This window comes from Protopterus annectens, chromosome 10.part0 (assembly GCF_019279795.1).
Source record: "Protopterus annectens isolate FY-2018-M chromosome 10.part0, PAN1.0, whole genome shotgun sequence".
NCBI lineage: Eukaryota > Metazoa > Chordata > Ceratodontiformes > Protopteridae > Protopterus > Protopterus annectens.
In genome coordinates, this window is record NC_056744.1 from 1,060,632,264 (window position 1) to 1,060,659,763 (window position 27,500).

At 40.4% G+C, this 27,500-nt stretch overlaps 1 protein-coding gene across 1 annotated transcript in view; it reads left to right on the forward strand.

The window, feature by feature from the left end:
• Nucleotides 1-27,500, forward strand: part of LOC122813474 (cytochrome P450 4B1-like) — a 561,508-nt gene that overhangs the window by 126,675 nt on the left and 407,333 nt on the right. The window contains exon 3 of the mRNA XM_044085809.1: nucleotides 23,864-23,908. Within this exon, the coding sequence (XP_043941744.1) occupies nucleotides 23,864-23,908 (45 nt within the window). The remainder of the gene's footprint in view (nucleotides 1-23,863; nucleotides 23,909-27,500) is intronic.

Below are 27,500 nucleotides of genomic sequence, written 5' to 3' on the forward strand. Positions count from 1 at the left end.
TGTGTGTGTGTGTGTGTGTGTGTGCGCGCGTGTGTATACATATCTATATATATATATATATATATATATATTTATATATATATATATATATATATATTTATATATATATATATATATATATATATATATATATATGTTTATATATACATATATATATATATATATATATATACAGAGAGATAGATAGTAATGTGCTCCCATCAGGTCTTTCCTTGGTGGAACACTGATGCCATTGAGGAGCTGGTTGCTAATTTTTATATATGTCAGTAAAAATGACATAGATCAGGTGCAGTGATAGTGACCAGATTTTCTAGACCAGACAGTCAGGCAGATCTTTTCTAGTGTAAACAGATGGATGAATTTGACTTAGAGAGTGGACATAGTGGCCAAAAAACATGCATAGCCTGAGAATTATACCAAATATTGTGGGATTTGCTCATTGCATGTAGAATATTAGGGGTGTGTAATATTGCCTTATCTACTGGGGCTCACTGAAAAAAAAGCAGTCCTAACCTTATGAAATATTTTTATCTGGAATTGACTAATTAAACAGAAAAACTAGAAGATAACCAGCCTACAATGAACAGAATATGTGAGTATACTGGATAGCAGTAATGGAGACCATTATTTTTCCAACACCTAGATCATTTTGTTCATGCACATGCTAGTGTTTTTCTCTGTGGTTTTAGTGATTACTAGCCTGTACCTCAATTACCAGTAAGTAAAAATAAATAACAATAATGTTATCTTTAGGGACCATAACATATTTTCAAAAGAAAACTGACAGATTCTAAAGCAACCAGATTCTAAAACCATATGAAGCTTATCCTAGGGTGAAACTTGAAGGTGCAGAATAAAATATAATACTTTGAAAAGATTAGAAAACAGGAAGTTATTAAAGGAAATATCTACTTTTTAACAGTGTCGAACTGGCTGGGAGCCTGAAGCTTTGAGGTTTAGTACAGCAGTATTTCAGTTCTCCTCAAAGGGCTCTGCTTTCATTCATCTCATAGGTTCATAGGTTCATAGGAGGGTACTAGGCTATTGGCCATAGGATCTATATAAGCCCAGCCAAAAATGTACCCTGGCTTTCGCCACCCAAGAAAATTATTTTCCTGAGCCCCTGTCGAGCAGAGCCACAGAAGTGAGCCCCGGGGTGTATTTCCTATTTCCCATCCAATCATCAAGATTTTTCTTGAAGAGTGCTAATGAGGAACTTTGCTTGACATAGATGGGTAGATTGTTCCAGAGTATGGGAAGTCTCTGGGACAGGAATCTATCCCTCCAGCATGTCCTGCTTATTGTGGTGACAAGGTTTAGGTCCCTAGAGCGTGTAGCTCAGAGGGATTGGGATTTCTTTAAGTGGAGCACGTCCAACAGCTCTGGGTTTGACATAGTTTTGTATGTTAGGCAGAGATCACCTCTGAATAGGCACAGTTTCAGCGTAATGGTTATTAATTTATATTCATTGAGTAATGGATGGTCGGTTCTTTAAATTTTTAGCTATTTAAAGAAGTGATACACATTTTTTTTATTCTGATGGAGTTCTGGGTTGTGGAAGAAAAGCACTTAATCTTTTTAACTTGTTTTTTTTTTTTTAATTAAAATTGTGGAAATAACTTTTTTGGTTTTTCTTTTTGGGCATGGTGGATAATAATGCAGACATTCACTTTTGTGACTGGAAGTAGAGGAGGTGAGGGGTTAAATTGGGTTGGAGGATGGCATAATGGTTAAGGTGTTTACATTACCTCACAGACAAGAGGTATGTAGTTTGAGTCTCACTAAGGGAAAATTGGCTAAGCTTAAAATGGCCCAAAAGGACAGCTAGTGTAGTACTTAACTATGAACCTATAACAATGTAAATGTGGGTGTAAGGTAAAGTAAGAATGAAAGATGAACTTTAAGTTCAGATTGTAAGATAGCCTTCCTACCTCATTAGTAAAAAAAAAATGTGTGTGATTAACTCTCCTAAATTATAACACAATCTTAAAGATTCATATATAAGTACTAGGCTAGCTGCCCTAGTGGGCCATTTTTAAGTCTTGCCAGTTTCCCTTTCAAAGGTGAGAAGTAAGTAAACCATTCACCTTTTGTCTGTGAGGTAAACCCCTTACTCATTATACCAACCCCCAGCCTGCACTGAACCCTGGTTTCATGTAGGCATTTAAACAAATTTGCCATTCAAGTTCACTTTTTCCCAACAATGCATTTCTATTGCCATCAAGTGCAATTTTTATATGTGCTTGTTGGAGCATAAAAACCTCTGTTGTTGTAACCTGGATTATGTGGCATTGTGATGAATATCAAATAATTGCTGGGAAATGCCCATGTAAAAAGCTAAGCATTTTAAACATTTTGAGTAATAACGCGATCATTTCTGAATTGTAGTCATAGCTTTTTTGTTTGCTTTGAAATGTCTTCCTTGTGCAAGCGCACATTACTACTGCTTGATCTGAAGACATCTTGCAACTAAAAATATTCATTTAAAAAAAAAGATATGAAAAAGGAAGCTTTTTTGCTGTGGAGTTTTCTTTTAGCCTAGAGTTTAGGAAGCTTATTCTCTTCATTCAGAAATGAACATCTGGTCATTGTTTTTCATCTGAACAGCTACCACTGGCATATCCTACGATTACTTTTCACCTACAAAAAATGTTTAAAGCTCAGAGCTGCTTAACAAAGAAAATGGAATAATTTAAGCTGCCATAGTTTTTCTTCACTAAGCAGTTCTGATCTTATGTGACTCTTTTTCTTCATGTCATACAATAATATAAAAGATAAGGAAATTGGTAAAACTGTAGAGATAAATTTAAAGTCAATACTAAGAAAAAAAAAAGATGAAGCAAGAAACTGCCCATTTACCACTTACTGCTCCTTTCACACCTTTTCAGTTAGAAACTGTGTAATTCTCATCCCACATGCTCACCCATCTCAGGGAGAGGAGTAAATGCCAACAACACTTTTAAACTCTATTTCCTTCATCCTGTCTCAAAAACAAAATAAAAAAAAATCACTGCAGTCAATTCAAATAACAGCTGTTCATAGTTTCATAGGTTCATAGCATGTTACTAGGCTAATGATTGCTAGAGCCCTTACAAGCCTAGCCACATACCCCCAAACCATTTGGGTCCTGGGTATCATGGGCATCTAAATGGGCATGTTAGTAGAGAAGTAACTAAGGATTTGTAGAGAATGAGTTAGTTAGTGTCATGCTTTTCTTATTGAGAGCCTCTGTCCATAAGGGACATAGTTGCCAGGCCAGGGGTAAATTTATGATTTCCCATACAATTGTCAAGGTTTCATTTAAATCAGGTCAGGGGTGAACTCTGTTGTACATGGATGAGGAGCCTATTCCATGATGTGGGGATTGTTTGGGATGCATATCTATCTCTCCAGAATGTTCTGTTTCTGTCACAAGAAAATTTCACATCCTTGGATCTGGTGTGTTTCTGGTGTTGTTTGTTTTGTGCATGTGCAACAGATCCATCAGGGATGGGTCTGAGGAAGCCCTGTAAAGCAAGCAAAGATCTCTTCTCAGCAGCCTATAGGAGACTGAATACAGAGACAGAGTCTTTAGTGATCAGTGTAGGACAGTGTATTCACGCCTTGAATTCTTTTGGTGTGAAAACTTTGTGGACATTACAACTGTTGTAAGCGTCTGGTTAGATCCATGCCATAGGAGCATCGTTTTCAATGATAGGTCTGATAAGGGCCAAGTAGAGTGGTACTATAACTTCCTTGGACGTGGATGCCATACCGTTACCTGTAAGTTAGGCAACATGGAATGATTTTCTTACCATCTTAGCTACAAGTTAGTCAAATGTCAGATTGCTGTCTACTTATGTTCCCAGACCACTTTCTACTGGGTCAACTCTTAGGAGTGTTTTATTTATGGAGTAATTAATTTGAGTTAACAGTTTCCCAAAGGGAATTCTAATGTATTTTTGGCACTGAGTTTTAGACTATGGCTTTGGCACCAGTCATTTATATGTGTTATACCCTCTTGCAAGATGTTGGCTACTTGGGGGGACTCTTTACTAGCTCATAGTTTATAACATCTGTGAACTTAGTGAGCCAGATGCTTTGAACATTAAACTTGACTTCTGAGAAGTAAATGCCAAACAGGAGCATGCCCAGTACAGCCCTGGGGTACTGCACTAGTTACTGGTCTCTCGGTGGAGGTAGTTTCTCAAATCCTGACTTCTTGGTTTCTGCCTGTGAGACAGCTGTTAATCCAGTGAATTCTCTAGGGATTTATGGCTAGCTCAGAGAGCTTGTCTACAATATCCAAGTAAGGTAGAATATCAGATATCTTGCCTGGTCAAGATATGAAGTATGCACTGTTTTCCCCTCATCCATTGTTATGGTGACCCTCTCAAAGAAGTCTAACAGGTTAAGTAGGCCTGACTTTCCCTTAACAAGGACAGATTGGGATGGGTCCAGTGTCTATAGGTTGCCAATGTCCTTGTTTATCATTTCCATGAAAATTAGTTTAATAGCTTTGCATATTAGGCATGTTAGACTGATGGGTCTGTAGTTTCCTGGATCAGTTGATGATGGTCTGCCCTTGTGGAGGAGAATCACTGTTGTGGTCCTCTATTCACCTGGAATTAAGCCTGTTCAAGGCTGTAGTTGAAGACAGCTTCAAGCAGTCCTGATAGGTCATGTTTTACACTGTTTAGGAGGCAACCAGTGATGTTGTTGGGACACATTTATTTATTTATTTACTTATTTGCCATTTGTTAAATGGGTTAGTCTGGCTGGGAAGATGCCATTTTTCAGCAGAGACCCAAGGAGGAAAGCTCCATATACAGTATTATGTTTGTTACAATGAAATACAAATTTAAGAAAAAATACAAAGAGAATAAGATTAATCTTATACAAAATATGAAACAGACAAACAATCTTAAAAATACATGGATTGAAATGATGTACAGTATCAGATTAGAGAAGAGGGAAAGAAAGACTTGGGCTGGTGTTCTTGGCTTTAGTGAGTGCTACCAACAATACACACTCTCACTCACGACAGGGTTCCACTCCATGGCTGGACATTGTATTAACCCTGTGGACACATACATGGTACTGCTATGCACACGTTATGTCCTGGGACACGGTCCCAATGTCACCTCCGATCTCCGTAGTTGTTGTATCCCGCCAACCTGGCTGTGTTATGTCTCTGCAGCAGCACACTGCATTGACTGCTAGCCCGTTCATGGATGTTGTGTACCCTGACCACCACACTACCACATCTAACACACTACACATGGGTGGTACTGCATTGCACATATGGGGCTGCATTTGTACACCCATGACTGGGCCATTCAGTATGGCACTGGGCCACATCCTCACATACATGCTTCACACACTCATTGACGACCTCCATGCCTTTACTGGCACCTTGTTGGGCTTCTGTGCGCCACAGCACACCACATCCACATGCTGGCCACCTGTCATACCATTGCATGGGTGGTTGGTGTGGTACAGAGGATAACAAATCACACATTATCCGCTCTTTGCCCTTCAGTCATTCCACATTATGGTATTGCCAATGTCCGCATCCAGCATCACATCATACCCTATGTCTCAGGATGTTACACCATGTGACTCCTGTACAGGTCACACAGTGGTGCAGGCATATCATGCTAACTACAACATGTCAGGTACATGTGACATTGCACAGTCCTCAATCATGTGGCCCCTCATGCTCACTATTTGCTTACAAACACTACATGCTGTCACACAGTACTGTCCATGCCTACATATACCACATGTACATACCTGGCAGCATTCTAGCTCAACCTACTCATACTGCTAACAACCATACAGGTGTCAGTGTGGCAGATATATCATGTGGATGTCATTGCATCAGTTACATCACACATAGTGCATACACATCACCTTTGCATAGTGACAGTCATGCACTGTGTATCACATGGATACTGTCCCTATACATGCATATCACATTGTACATGGTTGCTGTACACACATGCCCCACATGGTGCTGTGGTTGCCATATTCCACTATGGCGTGGGTACACATGTGCAGGGCCACACATTTCTGGACTGTATGTCTAGCTGATACATTGGGTGCCCTTGTACCTGTGCCATACACACATGTACATGCGGGCAATGTTACCATAACACATGTGTGGTGTACCTTACACAATGGATACACCTTTACATGTCACAGTATAGTCATGCCGTGATGTCTACCTGGCTCAGACAGTTTACATATGCAAATGACAGTCGTGAAACACATCTGTACTCACCTGCATACCACTAACACAGGGGTGTCATCTACTCTGCCATGGGCCATGTTCTCCGCATTACTGATGCATGTAGTACTCCTACATGGCGTTTGCAGTGGGCAGGGTGAATGGAGCACTCCTGCATGTGTGCACACATGCCACATTGCCCAGCCTGGGCATCTGTGTGACCTCCACAGACTGGACACACACCGTGCTGTGGGACATAGGTCCTGTGCACATCCCACAGGGACACACTGTGTCACTGGTCATGTGATAGCTCCCTTGCTGGTAGGGTGACACAGACCCATGGCACCACCACAGTGGCAGTACAGTATAGACATACAGTTGACATCCACCTCTGCTGTTCAGTGGACACTACCATGGGGGAGGGGTGACGCTACTGTGTACATTGCACATGTGTTTACACACGGCCCTGCTGGACATCATTGTTGCACACATTGCACCTGCTACAGAACGTTTGGACACGGTTACTTGCTGTTCCCTCCATTTCGGGTACCTATTCTGCTACTACTCTGTCCCATATGTGCAGGCCATACATATCCTGTTTATGTACATAACATTAGGCCATCCCTCCATCATGCATGCTATGCCTGTGATACTGTATATGATTTCTGAACATATCCATCATGACAGCTTTGCATTACACATAATTGACATAGTCACCCCTACTGCGAGGCATACGTGCGTACGCGCACATTCCGTATGACATCGACGGTATATGCCCATACACATGTGTGCTGTGACACTATACATACATGTCCTATCCCCTGCTGTGGCACTTCATTGTTGGATATCCACTGCCAGCATCAGCGTGGGTGGTGGCATTGTTCTGTGTTTGAAATCCCTATGGCGGACCTGGGGTAGGGTTACCACCTGTCCCACTTTGCAAGGGACAGTCCCTCTTTGGGCAGTTGTGTCCCGACAAAACATATTACAAATGGCAAATGTCCTGAGATTGTAGGACATAATTATGTCCCATTTTTTATGTAATAGTTGCATAACATAGTTATTTATGTATGTAAAATTCCTAAATGTTACAAGAAACACAATAAGCAACTAAACTGCTACAAGAATACGCTTTTATTTAGGCAAAAGAGTAAAGTTCTACCCTTTGTACTGACCATGGGTATGTGTCCGCCTGTAACATCTGATGTGTGTCCCGAAAATGTCCCACTTTGGCCATTTGAAAAGGTGGCAAGCCTAACCTGAGGTTATCCCGGGTGTGTACATGTGTCCCACTGCTGTGCACACGTTGTCCACAGTCGTTGGTATGCTGCACGGCTTAGCATTACATAACCAACTTTCACCACTCTCTGCCTGATGGACAGGTATCTTTACTTACACACACCGTTCACATACTGTACAGATTCATCATACGTATCATGCATTACACAACAGTACATCTCGTGGGTTCGACATACCTTTCCGGCCTTTGGTTCTGTAGTCGTCAGTACTTGCTTGCTACTCCTTCTTTTGTATTCGGTATTTGTTCGGTATGAACATACGGTTTGAATATCCAGGGAGTCTTCCTTATATACGTCGTCACCTGAGGCATGTGGGTTCATCACGCCAATAGCTGTTCCTCGGTGTGTACTTATGCGCATATCACCGGTGATCCCCCTCCATTCGTACGTTACGCGTCGGCACTAGGCCATGGTTCATTCCTCGTGTGGCCGTTGGTTATTTGCAATACCTTCGTGGGGATGGTATGTATTGTATCATGTTTTTGTGACTGCATCCGCTATGTGTGGTGTCAGGTACATTTCGCTGTGGTGTTAGCCGTGGATTGTGTGTGTTGGGTATGGTATTCTGTTCGACATGTGGGTCTCCATGTCCTGGCGGCGTCTGTCGATGGCGTTGTGCATTCAGATGTGTAACATAGCTGTTATATTCCTGTACACAACGGATGCAAGGATGCATCAGCTGCTGCTAGTGTTTCCCACGCGGCTTGTTGCGGGTATGCCGCTGTCATTGACTGCCTGTATGTTTTTGCTGCAGTTTTGGCTGTTATCCCTTTGATATGTGCGATGGGGTATATCTGCGGATGTGGGTGACGGGTACGGGGTGTGGGTCTTGCATTTATACATACAAGATATGCTTGTGTGTGTGCTCCATCCCTGCTTGGGGAGCTGCAGGTTACCTGTCTGTTGTTCTGGGAATGTTTGTTTTGTTGATGTTGTGTGGTGTCGGTATCACCTGCATGTTTGCTTCCTGCACGTATTCCTCCTTCACATCGGTTATATATCTGCGGATGTTCGTCCGTGCCTACTATCCATTGGCATTTTGTCACTGATTGTTACGGCGATTGTGGTCCTGTACTTGGGACGGCCTGTATGCTACCGGTTGCCTCCTATTCATGTGGCGCTTTCTTACTTAACGGTCGTGGAACACACAGCGGTATTTACGGGACCGTAGGTGGCCACGATCGGTGCTGGGATAGCACATGCGTATTTTCGCCGTACATGCCTGATGCTGTGTAACGTTGCCGACGTATCGTGTTGAGTCTACCATATGGCCGCCATACATACGGTCATGGTTTGTACATGCGTCCTTTGCATCTCCTGTTGGCTATGGTCCTGTGGTACATTCTGGGACATTTCCGCTTTGCATCATTTTACGTCGCCACGCACCTAGCCACTGAGGAGATGTCAGTACTACTTTGTGGGTACTGCTGTACATACGGCTATGGTTCCTGTACTGTATGCCTACGCATGTTATTACACTCCGCCTGTGACATGTCACCTACATACACATTTTACAGTGGCACACACATTACACACACACAGCGGAACACACGACAACCTCACCTCACACATACACATATTGCCGCCATAGCTCTCAACCTTCCATTTCCAAAACGAGGAACACACACATTCATAATGTGGAACAAATGGGCAAAATGTGGAACACATACTAATGGCTTACTAACAACTTCAGCTAAGAAGGTCATAGGATGGTTAAAATATGCTGATTTACTTACAAAGAAGAACCTTTAATGAATTACTATGATTAATTTCTATTTACCATGATTTCATTTAAATACATTCCTAACAATGAATGTGTGACAGACTATTTCAATGTGGAACTTTGAGGAACTTCGAGGAACATGAACTGTTTTAGACCCCAAATGAGGTACGTTCCTCATAATGACGTACACTTGACAGGTATGATTGCCGCTTTCGCACCGACGGTTGCACACAGTACCTACGTTGGCGCATCGGCGGCGGTGTGTACCTCCGCACTCATATCCTATGGATATGACACGCACATATCCCGTTACTGTACCGTGGCCTGGCGATCATCCCGACCCGCGGATATGTATTGATGCTGGTTGACATTTCCATGGCTGGCATTCCTTGCTCTGCCCACCCTCCCGGATGATCGGGTTGTCATTCACTATGTTTACTATGTGGGGATTTCGCGTCTTACTTATCTGTAAACTTGCATCCCTGGGTTCGATATTAACCTGTTGTACTTTATATCTGTGTATGTGTACATATATTTCTACGTGTGTAATGATATCTATTTCCGTATCTGTGTATGCAGATAAGTACATATGTAGTTGACTTGCGGCGAAAGTGGCAGCATACGGCTACGCCGTCTGCTGTAGAACCGGCGTGCGGTTGAGGTGTTGGCGTTCCATGCTCTGCTGGCTATTGGGTGTGCAGTGTTTGGGTGGTGCCTTTGTTGGAGTCACACATAGGTCCGCACATACGGTACACATTACGGGCGGACATGTTTGTGTGGCGTCCATTTCACTGTGTGTGTGCAGGTAAGGAGGTGTCAGTCCATGGGGCCTACGCTGTCAAAGTATGTGCTATGCGTTCCCTCTTTGCCAGGGCGTAGGCATATTGGGTACGCCTCCGTCTACCTACTGGGGCTGGCACAGTGTGTTCATGGCACTGAACGCCCTGTGCCTGTGCTTGCCTTGGCAGTTGTGGCGGGCTTGGTGGCCCTACACCATTATGTGCCTGCAGCAGCTGTTTCCGCAGAATCATATTGTGTAGCATACAACATACTATGAATATGTGGGCACATGTGCCTGGAGAGTACTGCAAGGCTCCACCGGATGTATCCAAGCACCGGAACCGTGATTTCAACATCCCAAACACACTCTCTATGATTATTCTGGTTTGTGCGTGTGCCTCATTATGGCGTTCCTGCATGTGTGTGTGTGCATTCCTGATGGGTGTCATCATCCATGGCTCCAGTGCATAGCCAGCATCCCCCACAAGGTGACCTTGTGTGATGTCCCCCCTGGCGAATACCTGATACAGCTGTGAGGCATGCCAGATATGGGAGTCGTGGTAGCTTCCAGGGCTGCCAGCACACACATCCATGATAATGCCCTGCGCATTGCACACGACCTGGCAATTGATGGAGGGGTATCCCTTGTGGTTTATGTAGCGTCTACCCTGCTCCCCGGGTGGTGACTTGATTTCTATGTGCGTACAGTCTATCGCACCCAGTACTTCCGGGTATTGTGCCACACGGTGGAAGTGGCGCATATTGCTAGCCAACTCCTCCTGAGATCTGGGGAAGTTTATATACTCATGGGCATGTCGTAACATGGCATCCAGGAACTGGTGTAGTACCCTGGATGCTGATGCCTGTGAGATACCCATTATATCCCCGGTTGGCCTTTGAAAGGTACCTGTAGCCAGTATTCGCAAGCTCACACATACCTTTGTGTCCACTGGGATGGGCTTCCCTCTGTTGTCTCTTGTTCTCAGGCGTGGCCGGCACAGATCCACTATTTGCTGTAACATGTCCCTGTCCACCCTGTAGCGCTCTACTATCTCCAGATCTTGCAGCCCCTGGTAGGTCACCCTTGGTCTGAACACTCTCCTTCTCCTATGAGGCCTACGGTAGTTGTCGGAACCCTCCTCCGCAACTCCGTCTGTCTCTGACACATACCTATGCATCATGGCCACGGCGGCACCCAACATATACATATTAGAAGTTCCCCGTGTGTTTACACCCTACGGTGCGGCGTTTGGGAAATTGCGCTGTGTGTTGTGTGCATTCACACTTTATACTGTTGTGCTGTATACCCGGTGATGTCATTGGGTGTGTCTGTGCAGCCGTATCTGTGGATTATCTTCGGTGTTTTACCGTTGCAACTGCAACGGTATTGCCTTTAGTGTTACATTACAGTTGCCTGCATTGGCTTAGCTTTGCATCTTACATTACTGTTTCTGCGTTGCACCTACTATTGCCTGCAGTGCATCCTGCAGGCACATGGCATATGATGCATTTTGTCTGCCGCCGCCATTATGCTACCTCTGTACTTGGCTGTGCTATTTCGGTTCTTTGCTCTTTGCATTTCTACTACATCCCCTACTATCTTTGCATTCCTATGCCTCCCCTTTCCCGTTTTGCGCGAGTCTGCATGCAGAGTTGTCAGCTGCCGCCGTCTGCTCTTCCTGGATTGATTGGTGTTGATTGCTCATTACGGCTCCAATTACACTGCTTCCGCATTTCCTCATATTCTCCGCATTACCTTCCTATATCCGTGGTTGTTGACGGGGAGGCCGTCACATGACTGGGTTGGGGAACGTAGTCATCCTCGTGCACATGCATCTGTGCGCTCATTATGTACTCTCAGCGCATCTATTTCCTCACACGCCGGCCCTACTGCTGTGATGTGCATTGTACAGCCCATGTTTGCTGGCCTCCAATGTGCTTCCTCCTACAGTGGCACACCCCTCTGCGATTGACATGTATTCCGTGTAGGCCACTCCTCGGTATACTACCGCTGCGCCGTTTGCTCCATCCTTACACCGGTGCCGGTTTTGCGATTCACTATTATCTGCCTCATTTGCATGGCATTGACTGCTAATACATGGTTACGGCGCCGAACACTGCCGCCACTCCTTGACAACCCTTGCACTGGGGTTGAGGCTTTCCATACATACTATGGTGTGTGGTGGCTGTGCATCTGATGTGTATTATACTGCTCTTTTAGGACATTCTCATATTATTTCATTGTTTTGCACCTTCTGTGCACATATCCGGGGTTCTGCTGTGGTTTCTGCGCATAACATTTATGTCATTATTTACAGTTTGTGCATGTTTTCTTTGGACATTCTCGGTGCCTTTCGCCATTGGCATATTGCACCTGTATGATACCTGACGTTGACAGCCTTCCATTACTCCTTGGTCATGTTTGGGTAAATGTAAACCGTTTTTTTTGGTTTACATTGCCGTGCCCTTACGCTACGCCTGCCCAACTTCGTGGATCGCTATTTGCCTTCATTTGCATGGTGCAATACCGCACACAGTGTGTTTAGCATACCTACGCCGGGGGCGGCACAGGTCCGGCGCACGCCAGTAGTGCACGTGGGATTGGTTCATACCTGAATCGCTCGGTGGCCATATTTGGCTTTATAACGCCGACGCTATGCAGGCGCCTGGCGCAAGGTTCATGAATCCCGGGGTCTATTTCCCTCATCCTGTCTCAAAAGCAAAATAAAAAAAATCACTGCAGTCAATTCAAATAACATCTGTTCATAGTTTCATAGGTTCATAGCATGTTACTAGGCTAATGATGGCTAGAGCCCTTACAAGCCTAGCCACGTACCCCCAAACCATTTGGGTCCTGGGTATCATGGGCATCTAAATGGGCATGTTAGTAGAGAAGTAACTAAGGATTTGTAGAGAATTAGTTAGTGTCATGCTTTTCTTATCGAGAGCCTCTGTCCATAAGGGACATAGTTGCCAGGCCAGGGGTAAATTTATGATTTCCCATACAATTGTCAAGGTTTCATTTAAATAAGGTCAGGGGTGAACCCTGTTGTACATGGATGAGGAGCCTATTCCATGATGTGGGGATTTTTTGGGATGCATATCTATCTCTCCAGATTGTTCTGTTTCTGTCACAAGAGAATTTCAGATCCTTGGATCTGGTGTGTTTCTGGTGTTGTTTGCTTTGTGCATGTGCAACAGATCCATCACGGATTGGTCTGAGGAAGCCCTGTAAACCAAGCAAAGATCTCTTCTCAGCAGCCTATAGGAGACTGAATACAGAGACAGAGTCTTTAGGTGATCAGTGTAGGACAGGGTATTCATACCTTGAATTCTTTTGGTGTGAAAACTTTGTAGACATTACAACTGTTGTAAGTGTCTGGTTAGATCAATGCCAAAGGAGCATTGTTTTCAATGATAGGTCTGATAAGGGCCAAGTAGAGTGGTACTATAACTTCCTTGGATGTGGATGCCATACCGTTACCTGTAAGTTAGGCAATATGGAATGATTTTCTTACCATCTTAGCTACAAGTTAGTCAAAGGTCAGATTGCTGTCTACTTATGTTGGAGTGTTTTATTTATGGAGTAATTAATTTGAGTTAACAGTGTCCCAAAGGGAATTCTAATGTATTTTTTGGCACTGAGTTTTAGACTATGGCTTTGGCTCCAGTCATTTATATGTGTTATACCCTCTTGCAAGATGTTGGCAATTTGGGGGATCTCTTTACTAGCTCATAGTTTATAATATCTGTGAACTTAGTGAGCCAGATGCTTTGAACATTAAACTTGACTTCTGAGAAGTAAATGCCAAACAGGAGCATGCCCTGTACAGTCCTGGGGTACTGCACTGGTTACTGGTCTCTCGATGGAGGTAGTTTCTCAAATTCTGACTTCTTGGTTTTTGCCTGTGAGACAGCTGTTAATCCAGTGAATTCTCTAGGGATTTATGGCTAGCTCAGAGAGCTTGTCTACAATATCCAAGTACGGTAGAGTATAAAATATCTTGCCAGGTCAAGATATGCAGTATGCACTGTTTTACCCTCATCCATTGCTTTGGTGACCCTCTCAAAGATGTCTAACAGGTTAAGTAGGCCTGACCTTCCCTTAACAAAGACAGATTGGGATGGGTCCATTGTCTATAGGTTGCCAATGTCCTTGTTTATCATTTCCATGAAAATTAGTTTAATAGCTTTGCATATTAGTCATGTTAGACTGATGGTTCTATAGTTTCCTGGATCAGTTAATGATGGTCTGTCCTTGTGGAGGAGAATCACTGTTGTGGTCCTCTATTCACCTGGAATTAAGCCTGTTCAAGGCTGTAGTTGAAGACTGCTTCAAGCAGTCCTGATAGGTCATATTTTACACTGTTTAGGTGGCAACCAGCGATGTTGTTGGGGCACATTTATTTATTTATTTATTTACTTATTTGCCATTTGTTAACTGGGTTAGTCTGGCTGGGCAGATTCCCTTTTTCAGCAGAGACCCAAGGAGGAAAGCTCCATATACAATATTATGTTTGTTACAATGAAATACAAATTTAAGAAAACATACAAAGAGAATAAGATTCATCTTATACAAAATATGAAACAGACAAACAATCTTAAAAATACATGGATTGAAATGATGTACAGTATCAGATTAGAGAAGAGGGAAAGAAAGACATGGGCTGGTGTTCTTGGCTTTAGCGAGTGCTACCAGCATCTGGCCCCTGCTAATAGTGGGGGTAGTATTTTGGAGGGGATTTTACCTGGTGGAGCTGGGGATTAGTTGGGGGGGTGAAGTTTGATCTGAATTTATCAAACAGTATATTTGCTATGTCACCCTGATCGATGAAGGTAGTACCATGCAACAAGAGTTGAGCACACAGCTGTGTGCTACTTTTAAGATTCTGGGCATAGCTGAAGAAGGTCTTGTGATTGCACTTAGTCTGCAAGGCTATCCTAATCCTGCAGTTGTCCTTGATGGACTTTATTAGACTTCTTAGTTTCTTGTTTAGTTGTACAAGACAGCACTTGTCTTTAAGGAAGTTGCTCTTCTTGATTTTGGTCACAAGTTTTCGTATTTTATTATATACCCTGTTTAGATGAGGATTCCACCAGTAGGGGTTGTTTTGGGTTTACTACTGTGAGGTTCAGCAGCATGTAGGCAGCCATTCACATGTTTGCATAGTGACTCTCTGACTAATTCTGCATAGGTTGCTGTGGTCTCGAGGTTAGTGAGAACCTTGAATTTGACAAACTGTTACTTTGCAGGATGTAGTTTGTCTTAGAATAGTTCCTGACTGTAATTGGTTTAGCTGGTTTTTCCAGGTTTATTTTTACTTCAGTGGAGATAGCTCTGTGATCTGATCTCACTACTGAGGATGTGACATGGGGGGGGGGGGTCGGAAGAGCAATGCTCCCATGGAGGTGAGTACCACATCCAGTATATTTGATTCTCTGGTTGGAGAGTCTACTATCTGCTCCAGGGTGTTTGCATTAATAAAGCCTAAGAGGCATTGTGCCTGTGAGTTTGAGGCAGTGTAAGATTGTCAATCTATACAGGAGTAGCTATAGTCACCTATGAATAGGGTGTTTGGTTGGATTGTGAGCTCCTCTAGTAGGTTTAAATAAGAGTTGTGAGACTCTAGGGGCATAGATGGTGAGCTGTAGCTAGCCATGATATGGTGAGCGACCTTGTCTATGGTGACTTGCACATAGAGCTCCATGCTGTCATCCTCTTTAAACAGCAATAGCAGTGACCACAGTATAAAGCAAATATAAGTGAAATAAATCAAGAAAATATTATTTTAGCTTGGATGCTTTTTTGGATGCAGTTAAAACATTGAAAAGCATTGTGGAGTATTCTCTTGCTTCATTATTAATTCTCCTCAACTACAACATCATTGTATCAGCCTCTCCAAAGCTAAATTCTTACCTATTGAAGGCAGATGAAGTCTTCTGTTGGGATCCATCCTTTTCAAACTACACCATCAGGACACACCTCCACCTCTTGCTGTGAAACTTATTGGGCTACTTCTCTGCACAACCTCAGGCATTAACCTACAGTAAACCCTTCTCTTCAAACTCCCACAACCAAACTATACTGCTCTGCCCAGAGCTTCTGTCTTAGTCCCCAAGTTCAGGCAGTCACTTCCTGAATGTATAACTGATACTTCTCAGTATTCTCACTTCCGACCCCAGCTCAAACAGTTTTTGAAGAAACAATATGAATGCAATTGTCTTAATTCAGAGCACATTACATAACTAAACAATATCCCCACGCAAAAATAACATAACAAACTTAATTTAACTAAATCTTATTGCATATAGTACTGCTTAATGTAAATATGTACATATTGCCCTTCATTTAACCTATATCCTCCCTTCACCCTTTACTAGTATTCATTCGCACTCACACTTGCTCTCCTATTCTATTCTGCATTCATCTGTCATACTAGCAAATGTTGTAAATTTCATAAAACTATTAATTTTAAAAACATAGAATTAGCTTAACCTGTTACTAATACACTGTATGTACTAGGTTTATTTTCCTGTATATTTGTTCATACTTCATAAATTGCTCTGTTGTTTATTCATCCCAGGATGGGCTTGTAATTGACTATACTTGTTTAGTCTCTACCCCGGTAAGAAATGTAAATTAATACATACATACATACATACATACATAGATAAATAAATAAGCTAGGAATTATACTGTGCATGTTGTAATAGTTATTACACAAGTAATATGCAGGTTGTGCAAAGATTTACTCCTAGCTACAAATGCTTACTTCCTTAGCTTTGTATAGAAAGTAAATAACATGACACTATGAGTAAATCAAGCCATATGTAAATCTGGCAGTTAGTGTATAGGATTAGGGCTGTGAATTGTTAACAAATTGACCCATGTAGTCCATGATTTGATTTCTTTAGCCTCCATTTGACAACTTTGTGATTCTGACCATGTCACTTAACCAGACAATCCTTTGGGGCAATGGAGAAATTTGGGCTAGACTCCATAATTGTATTTTGTATCACGTGACTAGTAGCTACCTATGAACTTAGGCCGCAGAAAAATTATGTATTACAGCTGTAATGTAAAGTTTTGGCATATTCTACATGGGACATTGCATACTGCCTTAGCACACTGTTTTGTTTCCAAAGTTCAGAATGACAGATTTGTCATGAACAAGTTCTAAATTATCAGTGAGACTAGTTGGTCATTAAGGTATCTCTGAAGACCACAAAGTCCATAATCACATACTTCAAAGTCTATATACAATAAGAATATTAACATAATATACATATGCCAAACAGTTGAGGACCCAATACATGTTTATAGGTACATGATTAAGTGCAATTTTTTGATTCATTAACATTCAGAGAATCTGATGTGATTGCTTTTACCAACAAGACAGTTTTATATTTGGCTAACCAATCAGTGGTTAATGTTCAATTTACATGTACTACTGACTGCATGTTATTTTTTAAGAAATCTGCTTTATAGCCACCATACCACCCTGTGGATGTCTGTACAAAATGTAATAAGATATTGACATGTAAATTAATGCAATATTTTTCGGAAGTATGGCTCTAATATCCACAAAAAAGTTGCTTTGAGGAAGTTAGCCATAATAAGGAGGTGGTGGTTACACATGCCGGTAATGGTGGAGTAATTGTATTTTGGAATTCTGCTGTTTATTTCCAGGAAGTTTTATGACAACTAAGTGATCATATAAGCTATGCAGAATTCTGTTTGGATCTTATTAAGGATTAAAAAAATATATACATTTGTTTTTGCTACATCATTAAATTGTTTTATTATGTTCATTTCAGTTGCAACAACAGTCTATTAGTAAACAACCAGTCATCAGTCAGCAATTATTAACTTGGATACACCTTCCTTCAAGACTGATACATCATTACTAAGAGCTAACAATTTAAAAATATATACTGTAAATCCTTACCAGTTAAAAGACATTCTATAAAAATACATATATCAAAAATACATGCATTACAATACATATAACTGATGTCTGATTACATAACTTTATTTTCTAGCCAATGGTCTTGAATTTAACAGGGGTTTATGGGGTACCCTATAATTTAAACACCTTCCTTTATCTGCCCTGAGTCTTACTATCCACCTACTTTCTGTTGTCTCTGTCTGATGATTGGTTGTTTTCTTACTGACATGGATATATAAGTGCTAGATGTTTAATTAGCAATAGTTCTGATGAAGTGGTGTATCTATGCCACGAAAGTGCTCACCAAATACATTTTCTGCAGATTTTACCTACTGAGTGGTTCACTGAAAGTTCCTGTGGAAACTTACAGCAAATTTTATATCTACAGATACAGCCATTGTGGGGTCTATTGGATGTTTTTGTGGAAATTGTATCTTTCTTTTTTATCCAAGGGTCCTGTTCTACTGCTAACGACTTGCCTTGTGTTTCGATATTTGTTTTCATATTATTTCTAGTTTGGTATAATTATTTCAACTGTTTTTTATGTATTATTTTTAAAGACTGTAAAATTATTGTTTTTAAAATGTATTATAATAATTTGGAGCTTTTCTTCCCGGGCCTCTGCTGAAAATGGGCTTTTATCCAATTGGACTTTCCTGGTAATCAAATGGCAATAAATAAATGAATAAATAAATACATTTCACTTGATTAAAAGAAAGACATGGGGATGGATATGATTTAGGTACCCAAAAGCAATAATGGCAAAGTGAGTTGAAATTAAGCCAGAAAGGAATAGCAGAACAGGTTGGAGGGGTCATAATTACAATATAAGGCAACTCACTTCAGCCTGGACAGTAGAAAGCACTTCTATATTGAGAGTGTAACAGAGAGAGGTGGAATGGGTTGCCAAAACATGTAATAGAGGGTATTATAATTGAGAGATGTCAAAAAACATTGGATGTTTGGAGTAAGAAGAAAGAGAAATGAGGATTATTTGCCTTGGACTAACTACAGCACTCAGACAGACCAGAATGACCCAAAGTCTCCTTTCATCAATATTTATGATATGATATGAAGATCAGAAGACTCAATGCTGCATAAGATTAAAAAATACCACGACATTTAAGATTAGTGTGAACTTCGCCTCTAAATCTGCATTCAACATTCTTGTCCATCAAGGGTGGCTGACAAGTTAGCCCCCTCAAAGATGACAGAACAAAGTATCAGTCTTTTTTGTGTTACATTTATTACTTCTAGAACAGCAAATATCTTTGCTCTTATTCAGGCTCTGAGCAGTTGCTCTCAACTCCTTAGTTTCTGGATCTCCTTTCCATCTTACCCATTGCTGAACTCTTGCTTGTTTAATCTTGTTTTTTTTTTATTCTCCCAGTTACTTTCCAAATATTAAGTATTCTTTGTGAGTTTTTTTTTCAACAGGACCATACAGAGAGGGCCACAACTCTCATCTCACTGAGAGATACGTCTGAATGCACATTTCTTTCCCCAGATGGTTTTCTGAGTTTATATTTGATTCCAGCCAGTAGAATGTTTAGTTCTTATCTAACACAAGGAAAGATGAGTGGCCAATGACTTTGCTGGTGTTCTGTCTGCCCCCCCGCTTTCTGTGACTCTACTTGCAGCATTCAGATTGCAGGCAGTATATGTATTTGGCTGGCAGCAACTTAGCAGCAGCAGAACTCTTTGGACTTCCCTTTCTTACTAGAGCTGTTTGTACTAACTAAAAACTTAACTGTCAGCAGTGTCCCTAACTTTCATTTTTCAGTGAAATACAGAAAGCAGAAAGTTTGTTTTAGCACTGAGCAAATTCACTGTTGACTGGCTGGAGTTAAAACGGGAACCCAGGAAAAAGTCATTCAACTCAGAAAGACATTGACAGTCAGCAGTTACACACACACACACACACACACACACACACACACACACACACACACACACACACACACACACACACACACGCAAACACACAAGTCCTGGTACCCAAGCATTTGCTTAGCAGGCTTTCCAAATCACTTCATACCTACTTTCGCCAAATTCTTCCCTTCTATTTTTGTATTTAAAAGCCCTTGGAGGTCATCTGCCAATGCTCTAACTATTTGTCAACTTTTGCCTTCTAGTTGCTTTTTTCCTTGATTCCTAATATTCCATTCACTATTTTTCTCTCAAATTCTTTCCCTATAAATCACCCACTCTCTTTGTGCAGCTCCAATATTTTCTTTCTGCAATTAAACCATTTTTCCTACCATATCTTGTCATCATCTTGGAATTTTGTATAACTCAAAAATAAAATAGAATACTCACAAACACACACAAAACATGTGATGCTGTGTAATTATTCATGTTTCTTTTGAACAATGTGGAGCACACACACACACACACACACACACACACACACACACACACACACACACACACACACGTGCGCAGACATGCACACACACACACACACACACACACACACACACACACACACACACACACGTGTGCGCAGACATGCACACACACACACACACACACACACACACACACACACACACACACACACACACACACACACACACACACACACACATACACACACACTCGAGCATGCACAGACATGTATACTATGCATCATTTAAATAATGTAACTATTCTAGTGCCCTCTGTACAGTGTAACACAAAAATCACAAAATGACACACAGAATCTAGGATACTGTGCACCCTTTAATTAGTGAAACCACTAAAGTCCCTTCGGTACAGTGCAGCACAAAGACAGTATAACACACAAACTGTGGTGCAGTGCTGTCTTTTAATAATGTAACTAATGTAATAATGTAACTACTCAGCTTACTTCTAGTCAGTGTATAACATACACTCATGCAACAGTCAGACACATACAAAACCTATGATATTGTGCAACCTTTAAGCCAAGCAAAATACTTCCCTGGCAACCTTTAAAACCAGTCTAAGTGGGTAATCACAAATTTTCATCGAGAATATGTAGAAAAAATCTGCTTCATAAGAGGACATTGTTAATCTTCAATATGTATTGTAATATGGCTGAGTTTTTCAATGTTTTTCTTTGCCTGTAAGCTTAGTAAGAAGGTATGAGCCTAAATAATGCAACCATTCAAGTACCTCATACAAAGTTTTCCACAAAGGCAGGACATAACACACAGACATATAACCTGTGATATTGTGTAGCCTTCGAATAATGCAACCAGTCTAGTCCCTTCTGCACATTAACACAAAAGCACAATGTACCACATATATATATACAGTCTATGATTCTGTACACCCTTCATGTAATGCAGCTACTTAAATCCTTTCTGTATTGTGTAAGAAAAAGGCACAGTGTAACTCACACAGAATCTATGATGCCATGCGCCCTTGAATAATGCAACGACTCAAGACCCTTATATACAGTGTAATACAAAGACATGCAAGCTTTGACACTGTACACCCTTTTAGTAATCCAACAACTCAAGCCTCCTCTGCATGGTGTAACACAAAGACACAGTATAACACGCAATCAAATAACCTGTGTGGCTATGTACCCATTGAATAGTGCATCCGATCAAGTCCTTTTTGCACAGTGTAACAACACAATAAATCACACACACACACACACACACACACACACACACACACACACACACACACACACACACACACACACACACACACACACACACACACACACACACACACACACAAAATATGTGATGGTGTGCACCCTTTAAATAATGCAACCATTCAATCTCTTTCTGCACAATGTAACACAAAGACACAATATAACACACACAAGCACCACCTATGATGCTATGTATACTTTAAATAATGCAACCACTCAAGCCCCTGCTGTACAGTATAACAAAGAGACCCAGTATAACACACAGACATTTAAGTCATGATACCACTCACCTTTTATACTACAGCACTCAAATCCTTTCTGCAGTTTGTATCACAGACACAGTAAATGCATAGAGCCACAACCCATGAGTCTGGGCACATTTTAAACAATGTAGGCTGCATCCCCTTGGATGCACAGTGCTGTGCTGCTGTGCATCCAGCCTGCTGCAAGACCCTTTAGTGTTATTTCTTTTCATATGATCGTCAGTGAGTTAGTGAAGTGATTAGTATACTGAGCTGCTCATTTCAGACGGTTTAATTTCTCCAATGCTTATTTTTCTTTTACACATCTTGATGGGAACGGACCCCATTTCTAAGACAGGGTATAATTTAAGCTCATGAAATCAGTATTGCTTCATTCTTTGATGTTAGTCAAGAGTGCTCCTCTCAGCACTCACAACATGCCTATAATTGTTTCCTTCTGCAGCTCATACAGGGTTACATGTACTGGTAGCATATTTAAGTATGACTGTAAATTCTTTTTTATTACTCCTGTTGCTTTTACTACTACTGGAACCTTTTGGGTAGTTTTCTTCCCCATTGCTTTTGTTGATAATGGGTGATCCCATGTTATAAAACCTTCATCATTATCAATAATGCTTTGTGGGTCATGTCCCCATTGCCTTTCAGCTACTTCTTTTATTTGTGTTTGCACAGTCCTATTACAGCAATCTTCCACATTTTTGTGCCTTTCAATATACAGACTCTCATTCAAGAGTATGTATGTTGCAACCAGCAACAGGATGTGGAACTCTTTCCTGTTCTGTTTTACACAACCTGTATTTGTCTGTTTCTCCTACCTCATTTCACACTGTGGTGCACTGCATATGTTCTGTATCTGAAACACTCCTCTGTCAGTACCACACATGAGATCCCCACTGTACTGCAACTGGTTTCCAGTATATGTAAGCATCAAGTCTCTGAATATCTTGTATGTGTCTGCGTGCTATTTGTGTAATTTCCATTTATACTATGCTCTAGATTTGTGCACAGCACACTTACACACTAGTGAGTCTGGACTCTTTGAATCCTCACTGATGTTACTAAATCAAAATTTGACAATTGTTCCACTGTTGAAAAATGTGCCCCTATAAAATAGAGGACTGTGGCCTTAATCTTGATTTACATAGAGCATAATTATAACTTCTTTGTAAATACTTTTCTAAATGACATTTAAAAGAAGTCAAAGAAATATCTTCTCCATATTTACTTCTGCAAAATTTTATGAAACCTGTGTTGTAAAGCAGTATATTTTATTACAGGAAATTTCACTTACAGATCTTTGGAATGAGGCAGGTTTGGAAGATTGTTCTACTTTTTGTACAGTCTTAACAGGAAATATATTAATTATTTTATTTTGTTTTTTAACCCAGTAACTGAGTTGGCCCAAGGACCCTTGTTAGTCATGACTTGGACCAAAATTTCAAAAACAATGCACACATAAACTGACAACATGATAATGAAACAATTAACATTGACAATATACATGTAAACAGACAATATGATAATGAAATATTGAATTAACATGGACAATAGAATATTGTTATGTTAACCAGTGAAATTAACCATTGTACAACATGAACATGCAATATTAAACATTGGCAATAAAGTGTTGATAGTTCAATCATTGTAAAGCCAATATACAAAGCAAATTCCATAAAACTTGATGGTGTAAAAGATGAGTACCTGTATTTCCAGGTAAGTCAAATGAGTTCAAATATATTACTGAAAAATGAAAACATATATAAATAACAAATATTGCAACATGTCACGGCACAGACCACTAAAATGATACAAAGGTGGTATATATGATAGGTACAGCAAGTATATTATTTACGTTGATTACACCATGTACAACATTCTAGATAATTTTGAAAAAGCATTAAGTTGTTGTCTTCTGAACTGTGACACCATACCACTAAGCATATATCTTTTATTCAGTAACTTGAAATTAGATTCTAATGCTTGTGGTCTTTTGTTTTTTTAACAGAACCCAAAAATGTTAATAATTATCGTTTTGCTGTCGGATGGATTGGTACGTATTCGCACTGCATTTAACCCTAACTAGTCATATGTATGTTTACAAGTCTGCTGTAGGTCTGTCATGTTTACCTTGCATACTGAAGTAAAAATAAAATGTTTTAAGCACTTCATAACACAATGTCCATTCAGTATTTGTTCTGCATAGTTCTTAGTTATTTTAATTAACTATATGTATTAATTAAGCTTTGTTGGTAAAAATTATTATTATTACACTTATAGGTTTATAGGTTCATAGGTTTATACTAGGCTAATGATCACCAGGTTCTTTACTAGACTAGCTGTGCAACTCAACACAGCTTTATTCCACAGTTCCTTGGACATTTAGGTTCATAGAGTCATAGGATGTTGCTAGGCTATTGACCCGAGGGTCTTTACAAGCCTAACCATTAAATCCCAGTATAATAATACTACATGAGAGATATCATCTGTGCCCAAGGTTTTTCTAGCAAGGACTACCCATATCCAGGAGAGAAGCAGGGGCAATCTCAGGCAAAAATTTATGGTTTCTCATTCAGGCATCCATGATGTACTTAAACAGGATCATGGAGGTGCTCTGCTTGGTATGGATTTGAAGCCTATTCCAGAGGAGTAGCAACCTTTGAGAGATGTATCCGTCTCACCAGCAGGTCTTGTTTATGCCGCAGGCTCAAATGAGTTTATGTAAGGGGAGACTCTGGTCCTGCTTGACTTACTGATGTGCAGCATTTTCATTAGATATGGGTCAGAGATAGCCCTGTAAGTCAGACATGTCATGTATATGTAGTCTATATATATCTATAGTCTATATATAGCCTAAACTGGGGACAAGGGCAAGAGTTATTTTTGGGGGAAACAAAATAAGGAAACTTGATAGGTCAGTTAATGACTAGAAACAATGAGTGACTGAAACAGTAACAACTTCAGCTATACAGGTGCATTCCCATGTCATAGTAGAATATAACTTTAATACTGTTAGGTAATTTTAGAAGGGGGTTGTCTGATGATATTTGATAGTTTATTCCTTAGTTTTTAACCTTTCTGGAAAAGTTTAAGTTACCATGATTTTTTTTTTAACTGAGAGGTTTACAATTCATGTGGCAAATCTGACTTTAGGCTATAAGATAAGGTTTACCAGCTGATTACAGACTAGACTGCAAGGAATATGTAAGTTTCAAAGGAGAGAGCAAGTAGTTTGGGGTTGTTGGGAATTAAGGTGATATTTTATTTCAGGTCACTGTGTTTTTTTTAAGGATATGCCTTGTGGGGCATACCTCTCAACTGTCCAGAGATTTGCAGAATGTCCAGATTTTTGCTGTATATTTTTGGTCTGTTCTACATAAAATTTGACCCCCCCATTATTTTAGGCTTTGTCCAGACTTTTAGTACTAAGAAGTTGAGAGGTATGTTGAGGGGATTTGCAGAAAAACTTAATGGTAATTCTGTCTATACAATTATAAATTTATTGTAATTTTCTTGAATGCATTCATGATAGAATAATGAGAATTCAAGAGGCATATGCCAGACTGGGTAGTAAGTAAGCTTGGCCTACTGTTACCATTAGAAATATTTTGGGTTGCTAGAACGAGTCCCAAAATATGGAAAATAGATGGCTAAAAAACAGACTTAGCTATACTGTTTATCATGATTATTTCTTGGGATATTCCCTTTTCTCTGAGGTATGGTGATCTTGTAGTTAGTATATATTAGTTCAGGGGGTGTAAGGGGCTTGACCCTCCACACCAGGGGGTACATAGGGAAGCTGTAAAGGAGAAGAATGATGTTCGGGATTTGCTCTTCTCCAGCATTTTCAGTCTTTTTTTTTTTCTGAGTGTCAGCGCACAGCATTTGGAGTGTTGATATTTCATTAGGGAGCACTGTGCTAGTTAGCCTTGAGCATGATCTGACATAAATCATTTCATTCTACAGAGATTTTATTTAGTGTATTCCCTCCAGTAGAGGTCAAGAAGTCTGTACTCCTTTTTTAAGAATTTGTGGCCTCTGTGAGGCAGGCTGCTGTTTGTCATTGGTGCCTCTCCTCAAAATTGGATGACAGGAGTCACTCCTAGTTACACTTAATGGAAACCTTTCTGCTGTCTGAGAGGAAATTGCAGTGTCCTAGTGCAGTGTCATTCTCATGACCATTAGGCTTTTTATTTATACACCCTACCCAGCACCTGACATACAATGGTACAAGGTTGTCACAACTGAGAACATCTGTTGGTGTTTGCCCCTGACATTTGTAACATGGAATGCAAACCTTGGAGTTACCACCTCACAATACAAACGAGTAATCATAGAATCCCAAGTGCCGCTAAAGAGCTACAAATGACAAACTGTTCAGAGCATGCTAATCTAATCGAAACAATGATAGCATTTATTAGATGCTAGATTTTTAAAAATCACAATAAACACGGAGTACCACAATCACTCTAGCTACACATATACTGTCAGCAAAGTTTTATTCATCTGCTGTAAGATTTTATAGGAGACTAAGCAGTTTTGTCTATGTTGACCAGTTGCTGAAATATTTCTTGAAATATAAAAATTATGAAATTATAAATAAAAAGATGATGCACAGCATCTAATATCTCTTTAACTGGACTAGACAGAGGTCAAGTAGTAGTGCAGTTTTGTTGCTCATCATGTAAGCTTTAAGTTGAAATCTTTAATTTGTGATTTTATAGGTATTAATGTAAATATGAACAGGCATATCAGATGCTTAGGGGCCTCACTATGCTAAATCTTGAGAAATGCTTGGAGGTGCCATTATGTTTAATGGTTAAAAACCATCATAATGATGTGTTGTCCAAGCTTTCCATCTGAATCAATGCTGCTAAGTCACATCTCCGAAATTTAGATCACAATAAATTGTGATGTCCAGGATAGAACTGCAAATAGGGTGGGATAAAGAAGGTAGCTGCCCAAGGCACAAGCGGTTATAGATTGAGATTGTCAGTTACCTGTGGGTTTCAAGTACAATGCTAGCATTCATCTTCTCTAATGAATGTCCATACTATATAAACAGATTCAGATTCTTCCTACATTAGATGCTAACCTTTTTTTGTCCATAACTTTATGCTAGGGGCTCCAGATGAACTAGCTGCGGCTCAGGTCCAAATGTTTGGTGGCACCATTGATCTCAAGTTGACAATTACCTTTTGATAACATATAGAAGTTAGATAGAACATCAAATGATGTAAACCTTGGTGAAGTTGCATTGCTATGATTTTTGTGGTATTAAATGAAGGCCAAATATTTAGTCTTTGCCTTAATCTGACTAAAACTACAATGTGTGAGGTGGGAAAGTAACATACTTTTGCAAATTATGTCGAAAGATTTTGACAAGTAAAGGAAATTGGCGCCAATTTGAGTTGATGACAGAGATAGTCTGTAAGGGTTTTCTTATTTCCTTGATTTAGTTCAAATCTATGCTGGGTAATCTGTAGAAGATTACTTTTACAGTGAAGGACAGAAAGGAAACACATCTACAGTCAGGCATTTTGCACAAAAAGGTTACCATAGGGAATTGGTTTGGTACATCACAGAAATAAAGTTTTAGAAAAATAGAAACTGAGTAAGATCTATAGCTTTAGACCTTCACTTAG